The sequence below is a fragment of the Ranitomeya variabilis genome, chromosome 5 (genome assembly GCF_051348905.1).
Source record: "Ranitomeya variabilis isolate aRanVar5 chromosome 5, aRanVar5.hap1, whole genome shotgun sequence".
In the NCBI taxonomy this organism is placed as follows: Eukaryota; Metazoa; Chordata; class Amphibia; order Anura; family Dendrobatidae; genus Ranitomeya; species Ranitomeya variabilis.
This window is the reverse complement of record NC_135236.1, coordinates 341,425,194-341,446,930: the sequence shown is the minus strand read 5'-3', so window position 1 is coordinate 341,446,930 and position 21,737 is coordinate 341,425,194. Positions and strand designations below refer to the sequence as shown.

General features: G+C 43.0%; 1 protein-coding gene across 1 annotated transcript in view; it reads left to right on the top strand.

The window, feature by feature from the left end:
• Positions 1–21,737, top strand: part of MUC19 (mucin 19, oligomeric) — a 763,086-nt gene that overhangs the window by 188,862 nt on the left and 552,487 nt on the right. Inside the window, exons 13-16 of the mRNA XM_077264813.1 lie at positions 5,047–5,141; positions 14,455–14,671; positions 15,262–15,384; positions 21,110–21,239. Coding sequence (XP_077120928.1) covers positions 5,047–5,141; positions 14,455–14,671; positions 15,262–15,384; positions 21,110–21,239 — 565 coding nt within the window. The remainder of the gene's footprint in view (positions 1–5,046; positions 5,142–14,454; positions 14,672–15,261; positions 15,385–21,109; positions 21,240–21,737) is intronic.

Sequence of the window (21,737 nt, the reverse complement as noted above, 5' to 3'; positions counted from 1 at the left end):
TGGACACTTTGAATATCTTGTGATGCCCTTCGGGCTTTGTAATGCCCCTGCAACGTTTCAACACCTTGCTAATGACATTTTCAGAGATTTGTTGGACCAGTTCGTGGTGATCTATTTGGACGATATTCTAATCTTTTCTGACTCTCTACAGGAACATGAAGAACATGTCAAAGCTGTGTTAAGACGTCTGAAAGAGAACCATCTGTATATCAAGCTGGAGAAATGCGAGTTCCATCATTCTGAGATACAGTTCTTAGGTTATATCATCTCTCCCCAGGGGCTGAACATGGAATCTGGTAAGATTCAGGCTATCCTTGACTGGCCGGTACCCAAGAACGTTAAGGAGGTCCAACGTCTTATTGGTTTTGCAAATTTCTACAGACGCTTCATTCGAAATTTTTCTGATATTGTCCGTCCCATTACTTCTTTGACAAAGAAGGAAAAGCCCTTTAAGTGGTCATCACAGGCTCAATAAGCTTTTGATCGGCTTAAGATCTGTTTCACATCAGCACCGCTGTTGATACACCCAGATCCAACACTTTCATTCATTCTGGAGGTGGACGCTTCTGATAATGCTTTGGGGGCTATTCTCTCCCAAAGAACTGGAGAGAAGGGTCTGCTACATCCTTGTGCTTTCTTTTCCCGTAGACTAACCTCAGCAGAGAAGAATTACGACGTGGGAGAGAAGGAATTGCTGGCTATTATTGCGGCTTTTAAAGAATGGAGGCATCATCTGCAAGGAGCTGCACAACAGATCATAGTGCTAACTGACCATCGCAATTTAGAATTCCTTAGATCCGTTAGATGTCTTTCTCCTCGTCAGGCTCATTGGAACTTATTTTTAAATCAATTTAACTTTGTTATCTCGTACCATCCAGGTTCTCGTAATGGGAAGGCTGATGCTTTATCCCGAATCCATGCTACGGATTCCGTACCTGGAGACCCGTCCAAGACCATTCTATCTGATGCCAATTTCATCGGAGTTATCCACGATCAGGACTTGTGGAAGGAGTGCAGGGAGGCGTATGACAGTGATGTATTTCTGGCCAACTCACCTGTGGATATTAATCTTGTCTTTAAGGGTGGCATGTGGTTCAGAGATTGACGTATCTACATCCCTGAGGTCATCCGTCTGCAAATCCTCAAGTTGGTACATGACTCCAAGTTGGCTGGTCACAGGGGGGTACAGAAGACACAAGAGTTCCTGAGCCGATTCTTCTGGTGGCCAACTTGCCTGAAGGATACCAAGGACTATGTTCTCTCTTGCGAGGTATGTGCCCGTTACAAGACTCCTCATGTGGCACTTACGGGTCTTCTACAACCTGCTGCCTACATCGGGGGGCATGAATACAATCATTGTGGTAGTTGATCGCCTGACTAAAGCTACTCATTTTGTTCCATGCACCGGCCTCCCCTCAGCTAAAGATACAGTGAACTTGGTTATACAGAATGTCTTTCGGTTGCATGGGGTTCCGGATTAGATCATCTCTGACCGTGGAGTACAGTTCAGTTCAAGATTCTGGAAGGGGTTTTGCTCTGCACTCAATATAAATGTCTGTCTCTCTTCCGCTTACCATCCCCAGACAAATGGTCAGACTGAGCGTACCAACCAGACGCTGGAACAATATCTAAGATGCTATGTCAGCCATCTCCAGGATGATTGGTTGGAGTTGCTGCCGTTAGCCGAATTTTCATATAATAATTCTCAGAGCGCCTCCACTAAATTTACACCTTTCTTTGCCAATCTGGGTTATCATCTGTGTATTTTACCTAGGTCTCCAATTAATTCTCTGGTTCCGGCAGTGGAGGAAAGGCTGACTGCGATGAGACAAAATCTGGAGGTTCTGAAGGAATGCCTGACCACAGCTCAAGAACGTTATAAGAGATCGGCTGATAGATTCCATAAACCTGCACCCATGTTCAAGGTAGGAGATTCCGTGTGGTTATCAACTAAGAATCTGAAGTTAAACGTTCCTTCACAAAAACTTGGACAGAAATTCATTGGCCCTTTCAAGATCAATGGTATTGTGAGCTCTGTGGCCTGCCTCCTGAAGCTGCCTAGGACTATGAAGGTACACCCAGTTTTTCATGTATCTTTACTAAAGCCTGTATCTCCTAATACCTTCCAGGGACATGTTGTGCCACCTCCGCAGCCTGTGGTGATTGATGGGCAAGAACAATTTGTGGTGGAGGAAATTATTGATTCCAGGATTCGCAGGAATCGGCTCCAATATCTGATAAGATGTCAGGGATATCCCCCTGAGGAAGACTCTTGGGAACCTGTGGAAAACATCAATGCCCAACAGAAGATTTCTCGTTTTCATCAGAGATTCCCTGAGAAACCAGGTCCAGGATCGTCCTGAGGCCGCTTCTAAGGAGGGAGTAATGTCAAGCCTCTGAACATTTTTTACCTTTTGTGCATTACTGCCCTTTTCCAAGATGGAATCTTTGGTCTCATGTGCACTGTGTCTTCCTGCTATAAAACTCCACCCCAGCCTCCAGTCTGTGCTAGAGTATTCTGCCTTGCATCCAGCTCCTGACCTGTGAACCTGTGTGGTGATCCTGCTACTCTGCTCTGAGTTCCTGCTGCATACACCAGATCCCAGTAATCCTCCTTCATCTGCTGCTCGTGTTTACTTCCATCTCATTTACTGGACATGTAAGCTGTTTCTGCTCTGCAAAAACCTGAGACTATTAACCAGGCCTCCCTGGTTGAGCTAAGATATGATTTGAACTGCCTTATAAGCATATCTATCTGTGTTTTGGACTAAGCAAGGATTTATTCGTGTCAAGTATCCTCAAGAATAACTGTGCTTCATAGACTTTCTGCTTGATTGCATTTTCCTCTGAAGTTTCCTATAGACTGCTAAACTGCATTTAATATTTACTCCAAGTGTTGTGGACTTGAGTTTCTCTCTGCACCTGTTTGAATCACCGTGTGATAATATAGACTTTACCACTTATAAAACTGTGTCCTGTAGATGTCTTGTTCCACGCAAGGAGTCTCCTGAGTTATCCCCTATAATTATTACACCCTAGCTTCCTCAGGGACCTCTCGACCACCTGGTACCTTTCTACGAGGCCCACCAGTTCATCTGCACTCCAGGGGTCTCCTTGGGCAACCCAGGTCTGCACTGGCTTGGGTAGCGAGTGAACAAATCTGTCAATGACGACCTGCTCGACAATCTGAGCTGGAGATGAGGACTCTGGCTGCAACCATTTCTGAACCAAATGCAGCAAGTCAAACCTTTGTGAGCGGAGAGGTTTGTCACCAAGCTATGCCCAGTGATGAACCCTTTGGGCTCTGACAGGCATAGTGACCCCTGAGTGTGCCAGTATCTCTATTTTCAACATGGCATATTCCTGGGCATCCTGCAAGGTCAAGTCAAAATAAGCTTTCTGGGGTTCACCTGTCAGATAGGGGTCCAACACCTCCACCCACTGCTCCGGCGTCAGCCTCTCCCACTCTGCACCCCATTCAAAAACAGTCAAAAATGCCTCTATATCATTCCCTGGGGTCATCTTTTGCATGGCTCATCTTACAGCTTTCCGGACGTATGAGTCATCACCTTTTTGTGGGGGATGGGTGGTTTCTCTGCTGCGGACATTTCCCACCAGAAGTTCCATCTGTTTTTGCTGTTTGTTGCAGCTGCTGTATTAGGAGCTTATTAGTCTCTTGCTGTACCTGGTGCTGTTGCTGCTGGCTCAGGATCAGGTGCTTGAATAGCTCCTCCACTTTGTTGGAACACTGTTCCATCCCTGTACCGCCTTCACCCAGGACATACGGTTTATCCACCGCTGCTACACGTGTTCCTGGACGTTGCGTTGTCTGCATTCTCCACCACTTGTGAGGGGTTGACAGGCTTAGCTGCTCCTCGAGGTAGACTCAGGCACACGGGTGGTTAAAGTCTCTCTGTGTTTTATTGCCTCATAAACCAAAAAAACAAAATATGTGCAAGTAGAGATAGAATGGCACCAGGTGTTTTCACCACAGATTAAATATCACGTGGAACTTGCCTTAATCTCAGATTCCAAATGTGGACAAAAAAGACTCAATTTAGAACCACTACGGCGTGCATTTAAGCAATAGCGTTGGGGCGGTGCTCAACATCAGCAGCAATGCAAATCCAAAATGTGAAGAAAGAGAAGTGGCACTCACCCGATGATGCTGTACAAAAAATGTCCTTTATTCAGAGCATACACTCACAGACATATAATGGAGAGGCGGCTGGTGAGGAGAGGAGTGCAAGGGGAGGCAAGAGGACGACGGCCGTTTCGCGCCTGCGCGCTTCCACGGGTCCAGGGACCCGTGGAAGCGCGCAGGCGCGAAACGGCCGTCGTCCTCTTGCCTCCCCTTGCACTCCTCTCCTCACCAGCCGCCTCTCCATTATATGTCTGTGAGTGTATGCTCTGAATAAAGGACATTTTTTGTACAGCATCATCGGGTGAGTGCCACTTCTCTTTCTTCACATTTTCAAAAAAACAAAATGGTAACAGAAAAACAGCCTGTCTCAAATCAAAATAAACAGTTCATACACCGTCCTGCCAAGGTCCTCTGGGATAACACACACTGCAGCTCTCGCAGGAGCTAGCCATCTGGAGGCTTGCTTTCCTCCACGCACATAGACAGAGAAGAAAAAATGGCTGGACATTTATCTCCCCTCCAGCCACACCCTGGAAGTGGAGATATGGTGGGTTGGCGTCCCGCCCAACTCTGAACTACCCGTCCATGAAAGCCATACCCATATAGCAACTGGATTGCTCTCAGGACATAACATGCTGGAGAAAACACTTATGGCTTTCACATCAAACAGGAAAGCAATCTTTATGACACATATCTCCCCTCATATACAACATCAGTGACCCTGTAGCAATACCTTACTTACATACTCTTATATAAATATGCTTTACTTACTTTTATACTTGCCTTACTTTTATAATGTGAAAAGTAATTTTGTCATGCATACAGCTATTTACACATTGTACACACATTTTATATGCATATTTAATTGCAATATAATTACATTTGTTTATATATTCTTTTAGAAAAAGACTTGGAAGCCTTCTTTTCAAAATATGTTATTGGGCATGAGGACACAATTGAGATTCCACGCAGTCTACCTCCTGTTGATGGAACAGCTGTAAGTATGAATATCCATGTTTATACTGTATGGATGCAAACAAATATCCTGATGTTACATTTTTAAAAATAAGAAATTTTCACTGTGCAGTATGAGTGTTTGAGCATCTACATGGTTTAAAGGATTCAATGTGGAAAAATATAAAGCTACTGTATGTATCAGGGTAGTAAAAATCTGTGAACATCAAACATGTCTAGTGTAGTGCAGTGGGGTTGGTGCAGTGTGACAGACAGGCAGTGACCACAGGTAAAGTTAAAAAACAAAGTCTCTTTAATAGCCAACGTACTCACAGATGGAAAAACAAATGGAGTCCTCCAGTTCACAGCCGGGAATCAAGACAGTCTGTGTCCAAAACTGGTTGCTGTGGGCGACTGCACCACCATGCTACACTGAGGGGTGCCAGGCCTTTTGGCTTTGCTTGGCTCCATGTTACTTCACACAGGCTCAGCTTTGTAGAACCACCTGCTCTGCAAGTTTGCAAACCAAGACTGACACACCCCACCCTTTGCCGCAGGGTCTTTTAAAATGGAATCTGTGGCCATGGGTCACTTGTATGACACGGCATGGAGGGAGCGAACTGCCCCACTACCATCCTGTAGTTAACTCCAAAAATAAAAGCCCATGCTGGGTTTTCTTAAATCTGCCTTGGGCAAATAGCTTGCCCAAGACCAAACTTACTTTTATTTTGCTTTGCACAGCTATAGCTGTGACTGCAATGCACTCCAGCAGTTTTAATATTTTTCACATGCGCATCCTGGGGGACACAAAGAGACCCTCGCATATAACACCTGTCACTGACTCACCCCCCTTCTGTTCAAACTTGTGGGGTTGAGCATTTGTCACCATACAGGGGGCCCGTGACAGGGTATCCGCATTTCCCTGCAATTATTGGCTGAGATAGTATGGATACAGATACTGAAATGTGGACTTATGGCTGGACCACACAATTAGCACTCCAGATTTTTAGGCTGGAAGTTCAATTTGACACAGTAAAACATCTAACTATTACCTGAGAATAAACCGCCTAGCTAACAATCTGACTACTTGCAGCAGCAGCCTCACTATGCTGTTACAGTCACAAACTGGCACCAAAGCCACATGTCAGCTTTTTATATGGAAAGGGACAAGTTACTTTGGCAGTCAATGACACAGGCCCTTGTGTCTGGACATTGTGGATGGTTTCTGCACCCTGATTAGCTCCCAGAATGTCCACACATTAATTTAATAAAAAAAAGTAAATAACAGTCTGCTGCTCCTTTGACCTCTCCCCACACTCTTCCCTCATCAAACACATCCCCCGCTCATCACACAGCACCACTATCCTAGCCAATGTCTTAGCAAAAGCTTTAAAGAAAACTTGATCATTTACCGAACTTTGGCCAAATTTGACTGATTTTGAGAAAAAATCTGAACATGATTCCGAATGTGCAATGTTCGTGCCGAATTTGAGATTGGCTAGAATTTCCGATCAAGTTCACTCATCTCTAACCCTGTGGATGCTGTTGAGGAAGATGGAAATGAGGTACCCATTCCCCTGTTGGTCCTACTGTTGCCACTACATGCCAACAGTCTTCTGCCATGAAGGTTTGGAACATGTTTACCACCTACTTCCTGACAGTAGAGAGTGCAATTCCCTGGCAATAGTCATGTGTTGCTGTTCCCTTAATTTAAATTGTTATGTAACGTTTGTCATGTGTTTACAGTACTTATATTTTTGGACACCTAAACTTGTTTTGTACCTGCTTGATCCACTACCCACACGTGTATTCCAAAAAGCAAGCAATATAGGATTTATTTGTTCAAAAACATTTTTGTTCACTAATAAAGTTGTAGCCAACCTGGCAACGTGATTAATATTTCTTTCAAATAAAGACATAAATTAAAATGGGTTAAAAATAAAACCACATCTAAATAACCAGAAAATAAAATACCACTAATAGAGTACAGGACATCACGCACACATCGCAAATTGTGATATGTGATGGGGGGTTGTGGATGAGAGGCAGGGTTGGTTACTGCATGTTGTTGTGGTGCTGACCGATATTGCAGCCAAAAGGTTTGGGTTCTGGAACCCAAAGTCAAAGGAGGCCTCTGTGGATGTGACTTGGTGGTGAAATAGTATGGTCCACTTATGCCATCATATGCGGCATCAATAGGCACATGGCTGGACCATGGGCACTGCATCTGGCCCCCACTGATGCTGGCCATTGAAGGGCCTGGCACTGGCCACTCAGCTTGACTTTTGGTGCTGATGAGTTCATACACAGCGAGTCCTTGTTGCACTTCTACCGGCAGTGGTGATGGTGGAAGATGTTGCAGTGGTGTTGGTTGGTTTGAGGCCACGTGCTGCTCCACTTCCTCTGGCAGGCAGAGACAATTGCCTTCAGACTGCCGCCACCATTTAAAGTACTCAAATACCTGTCATGGGTTGTTGGGTGTTGTGCAGGCATCAAGCAAAATGTGGATGCACTTCTTGAACAGCTTCCCAGACCTGGCAATGTCATGCAAATGCATCCTCCCCATCATCCTTTACAGTGCGAGATAGTCTGAAACTCAACTATCTACCTCACACCTGGGCCTACTGGTGGGGAGATCCCTCATGCCGTGGACTTGTTGTGGGATGGGTTCCATTTGGGGGAGTTATCCAGCAAAATCAGATGTCATTTGGATTGTCTGTGTGGCATCCAGTTTTTCATCACAACCATTGAATTCCATTAGCAAGTTTTGTCCGATGTTCGGGACAATAACAGCATACTGAGATTTTTTTCTCAAGCTGAATTCAGTTGAGAAAAAAATTGCAGGTATGTACTGCACCATTGAATAACATTGGTCAGAGTTCAATCATTACTTTTATCAGATTGCACTCGTCCGATTTTTTATGCTCATGTGAGCGGGCACATAGTGAGGTCTAATTTGGAATATGAAATTCAATTTCGGGCACCAATTTACACAAAGCATGCGCTGGAGCTAGAAAAAGAAGTGACACAAAGCTAATATGGGGCACGAAAGATCTTATTTATGAGGAAATTAAATAATTACATTTATTTATCTTTGAGAATAAACAACTAAGGGGGTGGTGACATGATTAACTTATAGAAGTTCATACGGTAAATGGATCATACAAAAAACAGTCAAAATATGTTTAATATAAAAATCCTTGCAAGACATGGGGACACTTGTGTCACACATAGTGTGACTGCAGACTTTAATCCCAATCCTGGACGACGCCTTTAATTAATAAAATTACAAGTAATTTTATAATTACTTTTCTATTTAATATATTTATTATATTCAGTATTTTTTGTAAGGAAAAATGTCATCATATAAACCCCAAGTATCAATACACTGCCACCATAGTGTTGTGCATAATAATACTAGCTTTTGAAAACCTCTCTGAAATGGATGTTAACCTCTCACTCCCTTTGATGTGGGCTCCAGCACTGAGCCACATCTTTCCCGGCACATGTCAGTGGAGCGGCCCCCAGACTCAGGGCAGCGGGATACTCGGTACCGGGTCCCTCGGTCTCGGTTCTAGGGGTGTCACGGTGGCCCGACCCGGTCCGTGGCCCTGCTAAGGGGCGCCCAAATAAAGGTGTAGGTGAAAGTTTGTCAAGTGTTCGTGATGCCACCTGTGGTATTCGGTCAGGGTGACCGACGCTGCTAGGGGTCCGCTGGGGTGATGGAATGGCAGCTAGATGTTGTAACTTCCCACAGGTGAAGTATGTCCCCAGGGCTACCCTTGATGAGTAGATGGTAATGGTGTAGGCCGCAGTAAATGACGAGGACACAGGGTTGCAGTCTCTCTACCTTTTTACTGAAGGCTTCGGCATCCGCAATCCAGAGCACTGCTAACAGGGCTGGCTGAGACCGGCCGGTCCGAAGGCACATCCTGAGTTCCCTTTGCAGGTGGAAATCAGTAGCCATCCTACTAGCGCCTGTGTGTTGTAGTACCTCCCTGCTGAGCACCACGGGATAGTCCTCACAACTGTCGTGTATGTTTCTGTTCTTTCTCTCCGTCCCCCAGATGGTTTGGATAGGACGCACCCGTATGACGGGGTAGGCCTGGAGTTATTTTATTGGGATCCTAGAGACGCCCCTCTCCCACAATTGCCTCCGTTGTCTTCATTAGGTGTAAAGGTGAGACAGCCAACCTAGAGTTAACTGCCCTGCCATAGTTCAAAGTAATGCGTAGAGCCTATTACTTCCTCGGCGTTCCGGCCGCCGGCTACGCGCCTCAGAAGGATGTTGCCGATCTTGGGGCACGACACCTCCTGGTTCTATCTCCTTTGTGCTGTGATCTCATTTCTCACTTCTACACAATATACTTTGCTTCGTGTCCTTTCTTAAGATGCTGCCGCAATGAGGTGCAGGCACGGCTCCGTAACGATCTGTCTCATGCTAGGCCACTACCAGGATCCCACCCCTGACAGGGACCTCCCTGAGTCTTCCCAAGCAATGCTCTCTCTCACTAGATGTTACCTGGGCAAAACCCAGTCAGCTTCTCACTAACTTCCTATCCGACTCCCAGTTTTACCAGAGTGTGAGGAGTGGCCTAATACATGGAACCTTTTGCTCCCCCTGGTGGCCGGAGTGTGAAGTGTAGTGTGTGACTGTGATACCTGGTCAGGTGAACTCCTTTAGTGCCATCAGACGTACCATCACTCCCCCTTGTGGCAGAGCGAGAATACTGCAACGACCAGGACTTTGGGGCGCTGCACTCCCCCCCGTTATATCCAGTACTCCCGGACTGGGAAAAGAAGAACAACAATACATGTTAGCAAAAGACATACAAAATTTTGGAATGCTGTAAACAAGTAAATTTAACAGTGCTTCCCTTTATGGGAGGTGAGGACACTTGAACGTTGCAAACAGAAACATATTTACATTGTGCTTAAGATTTTAAATAACACTTATAATTAACTAACTATAAATAACTATCATTACTCAGCCGGGCATACTATCTACTTTCTACTAAGTGCAAACTTTTCTTGAACAATAACTTAACTTTTCCTTTAAGGGCGTAAGGGCAAGTACCCACTAAAGGTATATTATCTAACGCTACAGTACAAATTAACTCTTCTTTATTTTCCTAAGTGCAAGATTTATCAACCATCTATCTATGGCTCTCTAGAGGACTCACTAACCCCTACGGGTTCACTTTCATTGAAATTCGGCTTTCAACTTTTCTTCTGTCCTCAGTTTCTATTTCTCATCATCATCAAACATTTCCTATTATTAGCTTACCAACTACATACTACTACGTATCAACATTATTACTATCTAACTTCTTTAAGGCACATTATGGTTTTGGCTAAGTGCAACAATTAGACATTCCCTTTAAGAGGAAACCAAGTCTCTTCTGAGGTAGTGCAAATTATTTGCAAGTCAGTTTAAAGTAAGAACTTCTGCGCTGTACTCAGGAACAGTCTCTTCAAAAAGCTCTTCTTTCTGTAAAACCAGTAGGGGCACCTTTAAGGAGGTGCAAACTATTTACAAGCAGTTTGTAATCATGCACAGTTCATGATTCCAGTGTTCTTTGAAAAACAATGATAAACCAGTGCAAAACTTGAAAACAATAGGGATCCCGGGTCAACAAAGGGATCCCTTTAAGAAGTAACCATAGACGGGTTTAGCAGCAAAACAGAAAAACAAACAGTTAACTATGTACATACTCGTGGTTCCAAGGTTTATTCTCATAGTAGGTTGCAAGGCATCAGTCGGTAGCGGATGCTTCCTGACCGGGAAAGCTTTGATTCCATGTCCTCATCTGATGTGGTGTCAGTATCAGTGGTTCGTCTCTCAGGTGCGGCCAGGTCACCAGGGGTCTGAATTCAAATGTCAGTTTTGGTAGCAAATTCAGTAGCGGCAATAATGCACACAGTGGTGGTAGTAGTAGAATTTGTCATGTCAGAGTTAGCCGTAGTCAGGACAGCAGGTGGCGCCACTGCAGGCTCACACCATTGAACGTTCCGAGCGCACCACCCTTGCGCACTCTGATGGTGAGTGTAGGTCACCTGGTCCTCTCTACGTAGAAGTTGGTTGTCATATGCGTTGCGGAACAGGGTCTTCACGTTGTAACTGGTAAAGAAGACTTTAGTTGGCAGTCCCGGCTCCTGTATAAAGCCCCAACCCCGTTTCAGGTGAAAGGCTAGTACAGTCCCCTGTTTTACCGAGTCTTTCTTACCGCGTTCAGTCTTTGGTTCTTGTACTTTCGGTGGGTCTCTTTGTTCTGTCTCTTTTTGTTTTTTCCAGTGTAGAATTAAGCATTGTTTATATTGTTCCCAGGTGAGCACAGCAATGCTGAGGCCCTCCTGCCTGGCCCCATCTGGTCCAATCCTTGGGGTATCCCATTGGAAGATCACCCCCTCTGAGCTCACATCTAGTGGTTCCCCCATAGTTGTCGGTAACGGAGGCACCAGCTTCTCCATAGTGTCGGGGGTTATCACTACCAGCTCAGCGGCGAGGAATCGGTCATTGTCGGGACAGGGAGCGGTCACGGGAGCAGGATCGGTCGGTGGAGCAGGGGCGCTTTCCATACCTGCATCTGATGTGGTTCCATCGATGCCGGTCCGTTCCATTGACGAGGACACTGGAGTCGGCAGCGGCTCGGACCGCGGTTCTTCCAATGCGACCCTCTGGGACAGCTCCGACTTCCATTGCTTCACATCTGCTGGCTCCGTGTTCGGGATAGGTTGACTCAGCTGCTCCGCCCGCGGCTCCAAGAGGTGCGGATCCTCCAGTGTCGGCGGCTTCGGGTCCGCCTCTGGTCAGCAGGGACATTCCTGGATCACTTGTCGTCGTTCAGGTACTCGCTGGTCACCCTCGCTGTTTCGCGGTCGGCAGCTGCACACACATATGGTTCCGCCATTTTCTGAGGGTGGGGCTCCTTCTCGTCTTGGTTCCCGCCGTTGCAAATCAGGGGGCGGTTCTCCTGTACTTCAGGGCATGTCGTCTTCTTGCAGCAGTAGTCGGAGGGGGCGGTTGTCACTTTTGGCGTCACTTTGGTAGTTCCCTCCCATGGCATGCCCTTCTTCTTCTCCTGCCCTCCTCATTGCGCTGTAATGGCAGCGGTTTTGGCGGGAATTTTTGGCGGCAAATAACAATACACAGTCTTTGGAATAAATCACAATTCAAGCACAATTCAGTCACAGTTCCAAGGCACACATGACCTGATTCTCAGGCTTAAGTAGATCCTGTTCGTGATGCCAAGTTTTGGAGCGGCCCCCAGACGCAGGGCAGCGGGGTACTCGGTACCGGGTCCCTCGGTCTCGGTTCTAGGGGTGTCATGGTGGCCAGACCCGGTCCGTGGCCCTGCTAAGGGGCGGTGTAGGTGAAAGTTTGTCAAGTGTTCGTGATACCACCTGTGGTATTCGGTCAGTGTGACCGACACTGCTAGGGGTCCGCTGGGGTGATGGAATGGCAGCTAGATGTTGTAACTTCCCACAGGTGAAGTATGTTCCCAGGGCTTCCCTTGATGAGTAGATGGTAATGGTGTAGGCTGCAGTAAATGACGAGGACACAGGGTTGCAGTCTCTTTACCTGTTTACTGAAGGCTTCGGCATCCGCAATCCAGAGCACTGCTAACAGGGCTGGCTGAGACCGGCCAGTCCGAAGGCACATCCAGAGTTCCCTTTGCAGGTGGAAATCAGTAGCCTTCCTACTAGCGCCTGTGTGTTGTAGTACCTCCCTGCTGAGCACCACAGGATAGTCCTCACAACTGTCGTGTATGTTTCTGTTCTTTCTCTCCGTCCCCCAGATGGTTTGGATAGGACGCACCCGTATGATGGGGTAGGCCTGGAGTTATTTTATAGGGACCCTAGAGACGCCCCTCTCCCACAATTGCCTCCGTTGTCTTCATTAGGTGTAAAGGTGAGACAGCCAACCTAGAGTTAACTGCCCTGCCGTAGTTCAAAGTAATGCGTAGAGCCTATTACTTCCTCGGCGTTCCGGCCGCCGGCTACACGCCTCAGAAGGATGTTGCCGATCTTGGGGCACGACTCCTCCTGGTTCTATCTCCTTTGTGCTGTGATCTCATTTCTCACTTCTCCACAATATACTTCGCTTCGTGTCCTTTCTTAAGATGCCGCCGCAATGAGGTGCAGGCATGGCTCCGTAACGATCTGTCTCGTGCTAGGCCACTGCCAGGATCCCACCCCTGACAGGGACCTCCCTGAGTCTTCCCAAGCGACGCTCTCTCTCACTAGATGTTACCTGGGCAAAGCCCAGTCAGCTTCTCACTAACTTCCTATCCGACTCCCAGTTTTACCAGAGTGTGAGGAGTGGCCTAATACATAGAACCTTTTGCTCCCCCTGGTGGCCGGAGTGTGAAGTGTAGTGTGTGACTGTGATATCTGGTCAGGTGAACTCCTTTAGTGCCATCAGACGTACCATCACTCCCCCTTGTGGCAGAGCGACAATACTGCAACGACCAGGACTCTGGGGCGCTGCACTAGCTGTTTTGAACAGCTGACATGTGCCTCTAACAGCCGCTGGTGGAATTGCGATCCACACACGTCTGTTAACCCATTAAATGCCGCTGTCAATCTCTGACAGCAGCATTTAACTCACGCTTCCTGAAATTCCGCCCATTGGTGACCCCGGCCCCGGAAGAAGCTGGCTGCAAAACACGCACCAGGGTGAGGGAACGCTGAGCAGACCTATGTGACCTGTTGCTACTGGTAATGTTACCTTTACTAATAATAGCTTTACTTCTGGGCATAACAGACAATCTCCATCACAGCTATTATATCATTATTATTGCCTTTGCTCTTTGGGTGTTATGATATTGGGATTCATACTGTCTTATGTCTCATCTATTTATGGTACCTATTTATAAGGGGGAACGTCATTAGGATATTGTTCACATATAATTTTGCACTGGTTATGGATTGTACCTACTTATAAACTTGAACAATTATTGTTCTTATAAGGTGGGCCTTTTTCATATCTATCCCTTGCCCTTGGTTACTAATATTAATTTTGGTGCAATATTCCCCCCTTTTTTCTGCTTGGTGTCCCTTGATGGTATTTTGCTTTTCACATGGTATTTTTTAATTAATACTTAATAAAGTTGATTTTTAATATTAATTTGCATTGGATCTCTTCATGTTCCCATGGGTATTACACATATGGGAGTTTTCTATTGTTACATTTAGAAAGCTATTACTAACACAGTATGTATAACATCAAGATGTCAGATTAGTCTTGTTAGAAAATAATTCTCAACATGAAATCATTCTCAAACCCCAAGAAGAGTTTACAGTTGTGCTGATAGTTGACTATATTTATTACTCTAGATCTTATTGTCTTTCAGTATTGTGCTGGAGTCATCAGACGCAACTTTTTGCAACTAGAACCTGAGGATCAAGATAATTATATCAACATTTGTGCCTATGAATACAATGACTGTGAAGATACAGACAAGAGATCATGTGCATGTTCAACATTTACGAACATAGCGTTTCTCTGTGGCAAGAATGGATGCTCAGACTCTCTGAGTGCTTGGAGAAAAGATCAACATGTAGTATGTGGTATGTACTTTGATGAAAGGCAAGTGACAGTGACCACATTGTCAGTCCATAGGCACTGACAAAGAGCCTTTTGAACCTCCTCCTACCTCATGGCAACCCACATCTTTATGATCATCTCTATAAGTAATATTGTGTGCAAATGAAAGTATGAATTAATGCATGGACCTTGCTTTATGCTTTCACAAGGGGTCTAGATATTCCTGATTGTGCTCTAAGTACTTTAGTGTACAAAACTAGATGGTGCTTTAAGTAAAATTTTCTTTACCAGCAATTATATTGGTCATAAAAAAATAGTCATGCTAGAATAAAGACCCATTCAGAGTTAGTAATCTAAATAGAAAAAAATACATCTCTGATATTTTATCAAACTGAGTAGAAGATATGAACGTGTCTGTGTCTATACATTTCAAAGTAATTAACTGACTATACAGTATTTATAAATAATGTATTAAAATAAAGTTTTAACTTTAAAATTTGTAGAAAGAATGTGATTCAGTTAGGAGTTCTTTATATATTGTATATTTATAGCTATAAAAGTGTACTTGATTTACGAAATCACCTTTAAAGATCCACTTTATTTATCTGTCTAGGAGCACCAGTGTGTCCAAAAACACAAATCTTTGACGAATGTTCCCCTATTTCTCAACGGACATGCTCGAATCTATCTCCTAGTGAAGTTGTAGAAGTTGTAGCCGGCTGTACATGTCCTGAAGGTAAGATGAACATAAAATTTTATATTTTGTGTGTATCTATCTCATACATCTATGTCATATTCTTAGGATATTCCATATATGTATAGATGTGAGTCTACCCAACAGTACCTACATCTGTCTAGAAAAGAGGACCCAGCCAGAAAAGGGTGCTGTCAGGGAGAGGTGGTCGGAACTGCAATACATATGAGTAGGAATTGTGACTATCTTCTCTGCTTACATCAGTGAACACCAGGGCTGTTCTAAAACCATTCTCTAGACATCCGACATAACATGACGGGACATCCTTTAAGACATGTCTTAATCCCTTCACGACATGCGCCATACATGTATTGTACATGTCGGGTCTCCCCCTTTGATGTGGGCCCTGGCGTTCTGATTTTGTGTCCATTTATATCGCCTTTTAAGTGCGCCCTAAAAGCCATAAATAACTTTATGTTTTAGCAATATTTTTTGCAGGACAAGTTGTAGTTTTCAATTGAATCATTCACTTTATGACATGATACATTGAAAAAGAGGAAAACAATTGCAAATGGGTTTACATAACAAAAGAAAAAATGCAATTCCGCCATTTATTTTTTTACGGTCTTTTTTGTATAGTAAGCATGCTCTGGTCTAATTAATTATTGAGATACTAAACTGAATATTTTTTTTATTATTATTGTCTTAGTGTTTAAAAAATTCAAAATTTCATAAAACAAAAATGTTTTTTGTTGCCATTTTCTCAGACTTGTAACTTTTTTTTATATCTAAACCAATGGAGTTGTGTGAGGACTTACTTTTTGAGTGGAGAGCTATCATTTTTATTGATACCATTTTAGGGTACATATTATGTTTTAATCAATTTGAATCATTTTTTTAAATTATTATGGATATAATGTAAATGATGGTTTCCTATGTAGCGATGCCTGTGACTTGGCTTCACAGGAGTATTCAGAAGGCTGCTATAGGGTTTTCCAGCAGTGATTGACAATGACATCTAAATAGATAAACAGCATCAATTGTAGCTCTCTTGGGTTGTCGCTGTTAGGTGCTGGCTGTATAGCACAGATTGCATCTGCCTTGTGTGGAGCAAGCTCAGCTCATGACTCTGCGTTACAAAGGGGGACCCTGGCATAGATATACAGTTATGTCAGCTATCACAGTGATCTCAGCACCTTGACCTCAGCTAATTAAAAAAATAAATGCTCACCAATACCAGTTCAATTTATACTCTCAGCAGTCTTGAAATCCACAGAGAAAACTTGTCAGCTTCAGTCAATAAATATGAAAATAGAAAAAGCGCTGCTAGATTTATAAAAAAAAATATGAATCCTTTATTTAAACTTAATTAAAATTACATATGAATGTCTGGAAAAGCAGTAACAAATGATGAGTTTCGACCCTTAAATTTTCTTAGTCATATCAAGAACAATTTAGACAGGAAATCCTATTTAAAAGCAAAGACCACTCCCCTTTCACTATTTACATATGACTTATCAAAACTAAATTTAATTAAAGGACTGTGGATATGGGGAAGCCTATGCTACCACTAATTAATAAATATTTAATAAATCACTGTGAAAATTAATTCCACTATGAAAGCGAGTATTGAGCTACAATGCTTCCAACTTATACAGGACTTTATGCTAGTCTCCACCCCCGTTTGGGCTTACTAGCCTCTTAAATCCCCAAAATATGTAAAAATTGTAAGCTGCCATTATGTTTATCTAAAAAATTCTAGGAAGTTCCCCATATATTTGCAGCTTACTTTTATTTATACATATCAGCTATATATTCAGCAATATTTAATTTAATTTTTCGTTTTGTACAGCCAACATATCTGAGTTTGCAAGGGGTGTATTCTTTAATATAAACTGCATGTGTAGTCCCACAATTTATGAAGGATCAAATTATTTTTCTGACTCTGCTGTTTGTGGAAAAGTTTTAGTTTTATTTGCAAAGTGACAAAGAACTTGCTGCCATCATATTTGACAAAATTCATGTAATGACAAGAAGTTGTTGTTAGATTTGGCAACATTGAAAAGTAGCTAGGAGACTGAGTGATTTCAATAGAAATCGACCTTTTTTAAACACTTTTATTGCCATATTGCAATATTTTGTGGAGTGACACATCCTGATCAAGAATAGGTAAATATTTTAAAATAATTGTTGTAATTTAATTGGAAAAAATGGTAAGTATTTACCCATATTAACATTTTTATTTTTGTGGTTATTTTTTTCTTTCAACCCCTTAGGGTAATGTTCCCCAACTCCGGTCCTCAAGAGCCACCAACAGGTCATGTTTTCAGGATTTCCTTAGTATTGCAGAGGTGATGGAATTATTGTCTGTGAAGGTGATGCAATTATCACCTGGGCAATACTAAGGAAATCCTGAAAACATGACCTGTTGGTGGCTCTTGAGGACCGGAGTTGGGGAACACTGGCTTAGGGTATGTTGCATGGTCGTCAGTAATTGCTGGGATTGGATGCTGCATACAGCTGCAGCGTCCAATCTGCAGAGGCCAGATGTTACAGCATAGTGGATGGGATTTTATGAAATCCCAACTCCACTATACGGTACAAAGACGCAGGTGGCAGATCTGCGTATACGCACATGTGGTGCGCCTTTCTAGACCGCAGCATGTCCATTTAACTTGCGGAGATGCTCAGTCTCCGCAAGGTAAATTACACAGTCTATGTATAGGATGCGGTATTTCCACCTGTGTTCAATAAGCAGATGCGGAATCACTGCGTGTTCAAAAGCTGGCAGCGCTTTGGACAGAGCGGGTATTTTCTGCGTCCAAAGCGCTGCCTTTAAGGAACGTGGAAACATACCCTTAGTGACCAGGCCAAATTTTAGAAATCTGACCAGTGTCACTTTTTGTGGTAAAAACTATGGAACTTTTCAATTGATCCCACAGATTCTGAGACTGTTTTTTCGTGACACATTGCACTTCATGTTATTGGCAAATTTTGGCCTATATTTTTTGCATTATTTGTGGAAATATTGCAATTTGGTGAAAATTTTTAAAAAATCGCAATTTTCAAACTTTCAATCCTAATATTCTCCATCCAGTTAGTCTTGCTGTACAAAATAACTAATAAATAAAATTTTCCATACGTCTACTTTATATCTGCATCATTTTTGCAATGTCATTTTAATTTGTTAGAATTTTAGAGGGGTTAAAAGTCTAGCAGCAATTTTTCATGTTTAAAACAATTGTACAAAACCTGTTTCTTAACCCCTTTCCCCCCAAGGTTTGTTTGCACGTTAATGACCGGGCCAATTTTTACAATTCTGACCACTGTCCATATATGAGGTTATAACTCTGGAACGCTTCAATGGATCCTGGTGATTCTGACATTATTTTCTCATGACATATTGTACTTCATGATAGTGGTAAAATTTCTTTGATATTACCTGCGTTTATTTGTGAAAAAAAACAGAAATTTGCGAAAAGTTTGAAAATTTCGCAATTTTCCAACTTTTTATTTTTATGCAATTAAATCAGAGATATGTCACACAAAATACTTAAAAAGTAACATTTCCCACATGTCTACTTTGCATCAGCACAATTTTGGAACCAACATTTTTTTTTGTTAGGGAGTTATAAGGGTTAAAAGTTGACCAGCAATTTCTCATTTTTACAACACCATTTTTTTTAGGCACCACATCTCATTTGAAGTCATTTTGAGGGGTCTGTCTATATGATAGAAAATAACCAAGTGTGACAACATTCTAAAAACTGCACCCCTCAAGGTGCTCAAAACCACATTCAAGAAGTTTGTTAACCCTTAATCTGTTTTACAGGAATTTTTGGAATGTTTAAATAAAAATGAACATTTAACTTTTTTTCACAAAAAATTTACTTCAGCTCCAATTTGTTTTATTTTACCAAGAGTAACAGGAGAAAATGGACCCCAAAAGTTGTTGTACAATTTGTCCTGAGTACGCCAATACCCCATATGTGGGGGTATACCACTGTTTGGGCACATGGCAGAGCTTGGAAGTGAAGGAGCGCCATTTGACTTTTCAGTGCAAAATTGACTGGAATTGAGATGGGACGCCATGTTGCGTTTGGAGAGCCCCTGATGTGCCTAAACATTGAAACCCCCACAAGTGACACCATTTTGGAAAATAGACCCCCTAAGGAACTTATCTAGATGTGTGGTGAGCACTTTGACCCATTAAGTGATTCACAAAAGTTTATAATGCAGAGCCGTAAAAATAAAAAAATCATATTTTTTCACAAGAATGATCTTTTTGCCCCCAATTTTTTATTTTCCCAAGGGTAAGAGAAGAAATTGGACCCCAAAGGTTGTTGTACAATTTGTCCTGAGTATGCTCATACCCCATATGTGGGGGTAAACCACTGTTTGGGCGCACGGGAGAGCTTGGAAGGGAAGGAGCACTGTTTTACTTTTTCAACTCAGAATTGGCTGGAATTGAGATTGGACGCCATGTCGCATTTGGGGAGCCCCTGATGTGCCTAAACAGTGGAAACCCCCAATTATAACTGAAACCCTATTCCAAATACACCCCTAAACCTAATCCCAATGGTAACCCTAACCACACCCCTAACCCTGACACACCCCTAACCCTAGTCCCAACCCTATTCCCAACCGAAAATGTAATCCAAACCCTAACCCTAACTTTAGCCCCAAACCTAACCCTAACTTTAGCCCCAACCCTAACTGTAGCCTTAACCCTAGCCCCAACCCTAACCCTAGCCCTAACCCTAGCCCTAATCTAACCCTTACCCTAGCCTTAACCCTAACCCTAGCCCTAACCCTATCCCTAACTATAACCCTAGCCCTAATCCTAGCCCTAACCCTAGCCCTAACCCTAACCCTAGCCCTAACCCTAACCCTAATGGGAAACTGGAAATAAATACATTTTTTTAATTTTTTTATTTTTTTCCTTTAATTTTTCCTTACTCGGGTCCTCCGAGTATTGTTTAGTGCTCAGAGATTTAGTTTTTCTTGCCGCAGCTGAATGATTTACATCTGTTAGCCAGCATAAGTACATGTTGGGATTCCCTAGCAGCCAGGCAACCCCCACATGTTCTTATGCAGGCTAACAGATGTATATCATTCAGCTGCGGCAAGAAAAACTAAATCTCCGAGCACTAAAAATACTTGGAGGACCCCCGAGCATGCTCGAGAAATCTCGAGTAACGAGTATATTCACTCATCACTATTATACACCTCAGGAAAAGACCTCAGTGACCTATCAGCTGTCTGCATTATGGATACCTAATCAGAGCACCACATAAAGACCACCCCTCCATGCCCACCCTGGGGCACGAGCATATGTGTGTCAAGAGTGGGAGAAGAGGGTTGCATTGACCAATCCAAAACAATGGCCAGCACTTTGAACACATTTTATAAGTGGTCATAAACTTGTAAATAACAAATGGAATAATAAAGTTACGTTAAAACCAAGCACACCATTGTTTTTCTTGTAAAATTCTCAATAAATTTGATGTGCCAGATGACACTCTTCCCATTGGAAAAAATAAAGTTGGATCCAAAATGGCCGACTTAAAAATGGCCACCAATGTCACCACCCATTTTGAAAAATTTCCCCCCTCCCATATACTAATATGCCACAAACAGGAAGTTGATATCTCCAACCATTCCCATTGTATTTAGGTGTATCCATATAAATGGACCACCCTGTATATTCCTCATGATGATTATTATATATAATCTGTTAATTATTATTTATATTTTTATCTGTTAGGTCTGGTGCTCAATGACATTGGAATAGGACCAATTAATCAATGTGTAGATATTAATGATTGCCCCTGCTCTTATGGTGGGATATTTTATCAACCTGGATCATCACGTGAAAGCACATGCAATTCTAAATGGTTAGTATGTAAAACATATTATTTTTGTACATATTTAAAACATTTTTTTCTTAATGTTTGATATTGACATATTGATGTATTTTGTTCTAATATTTATGGTTAACGCGAAATTCATGGCAAGGCTTGCTGCAGAAGCAAATCTAGGCTTTCCTACATGCAGGAAAAAATCAGTTCCTTCCTATATATAACATATAGGGGTTGTCTACTTACTCAGACAACCCCTTCTCAATTACTGTATTCTCCCACGTAGAATAAAATATATACTGTCCTCCAATGCCCCATCACGTTTCATCAACATCAGCACCATGTGTTACAGAGCTCACTGAACATTGTTATGTCACCTTAAATCTGCAGCCAATCAACAACTACTAATGGGCCACATCAGTCTTGCTTCCTTCAGATGTAAATGACATATCGAGGAAGTCAGAGAGCAGCAGAAGCTCTCACTTCTACTGGTTGTCAGTTTAATCTGACGAAAGTGATCGTGAAATGGCACAT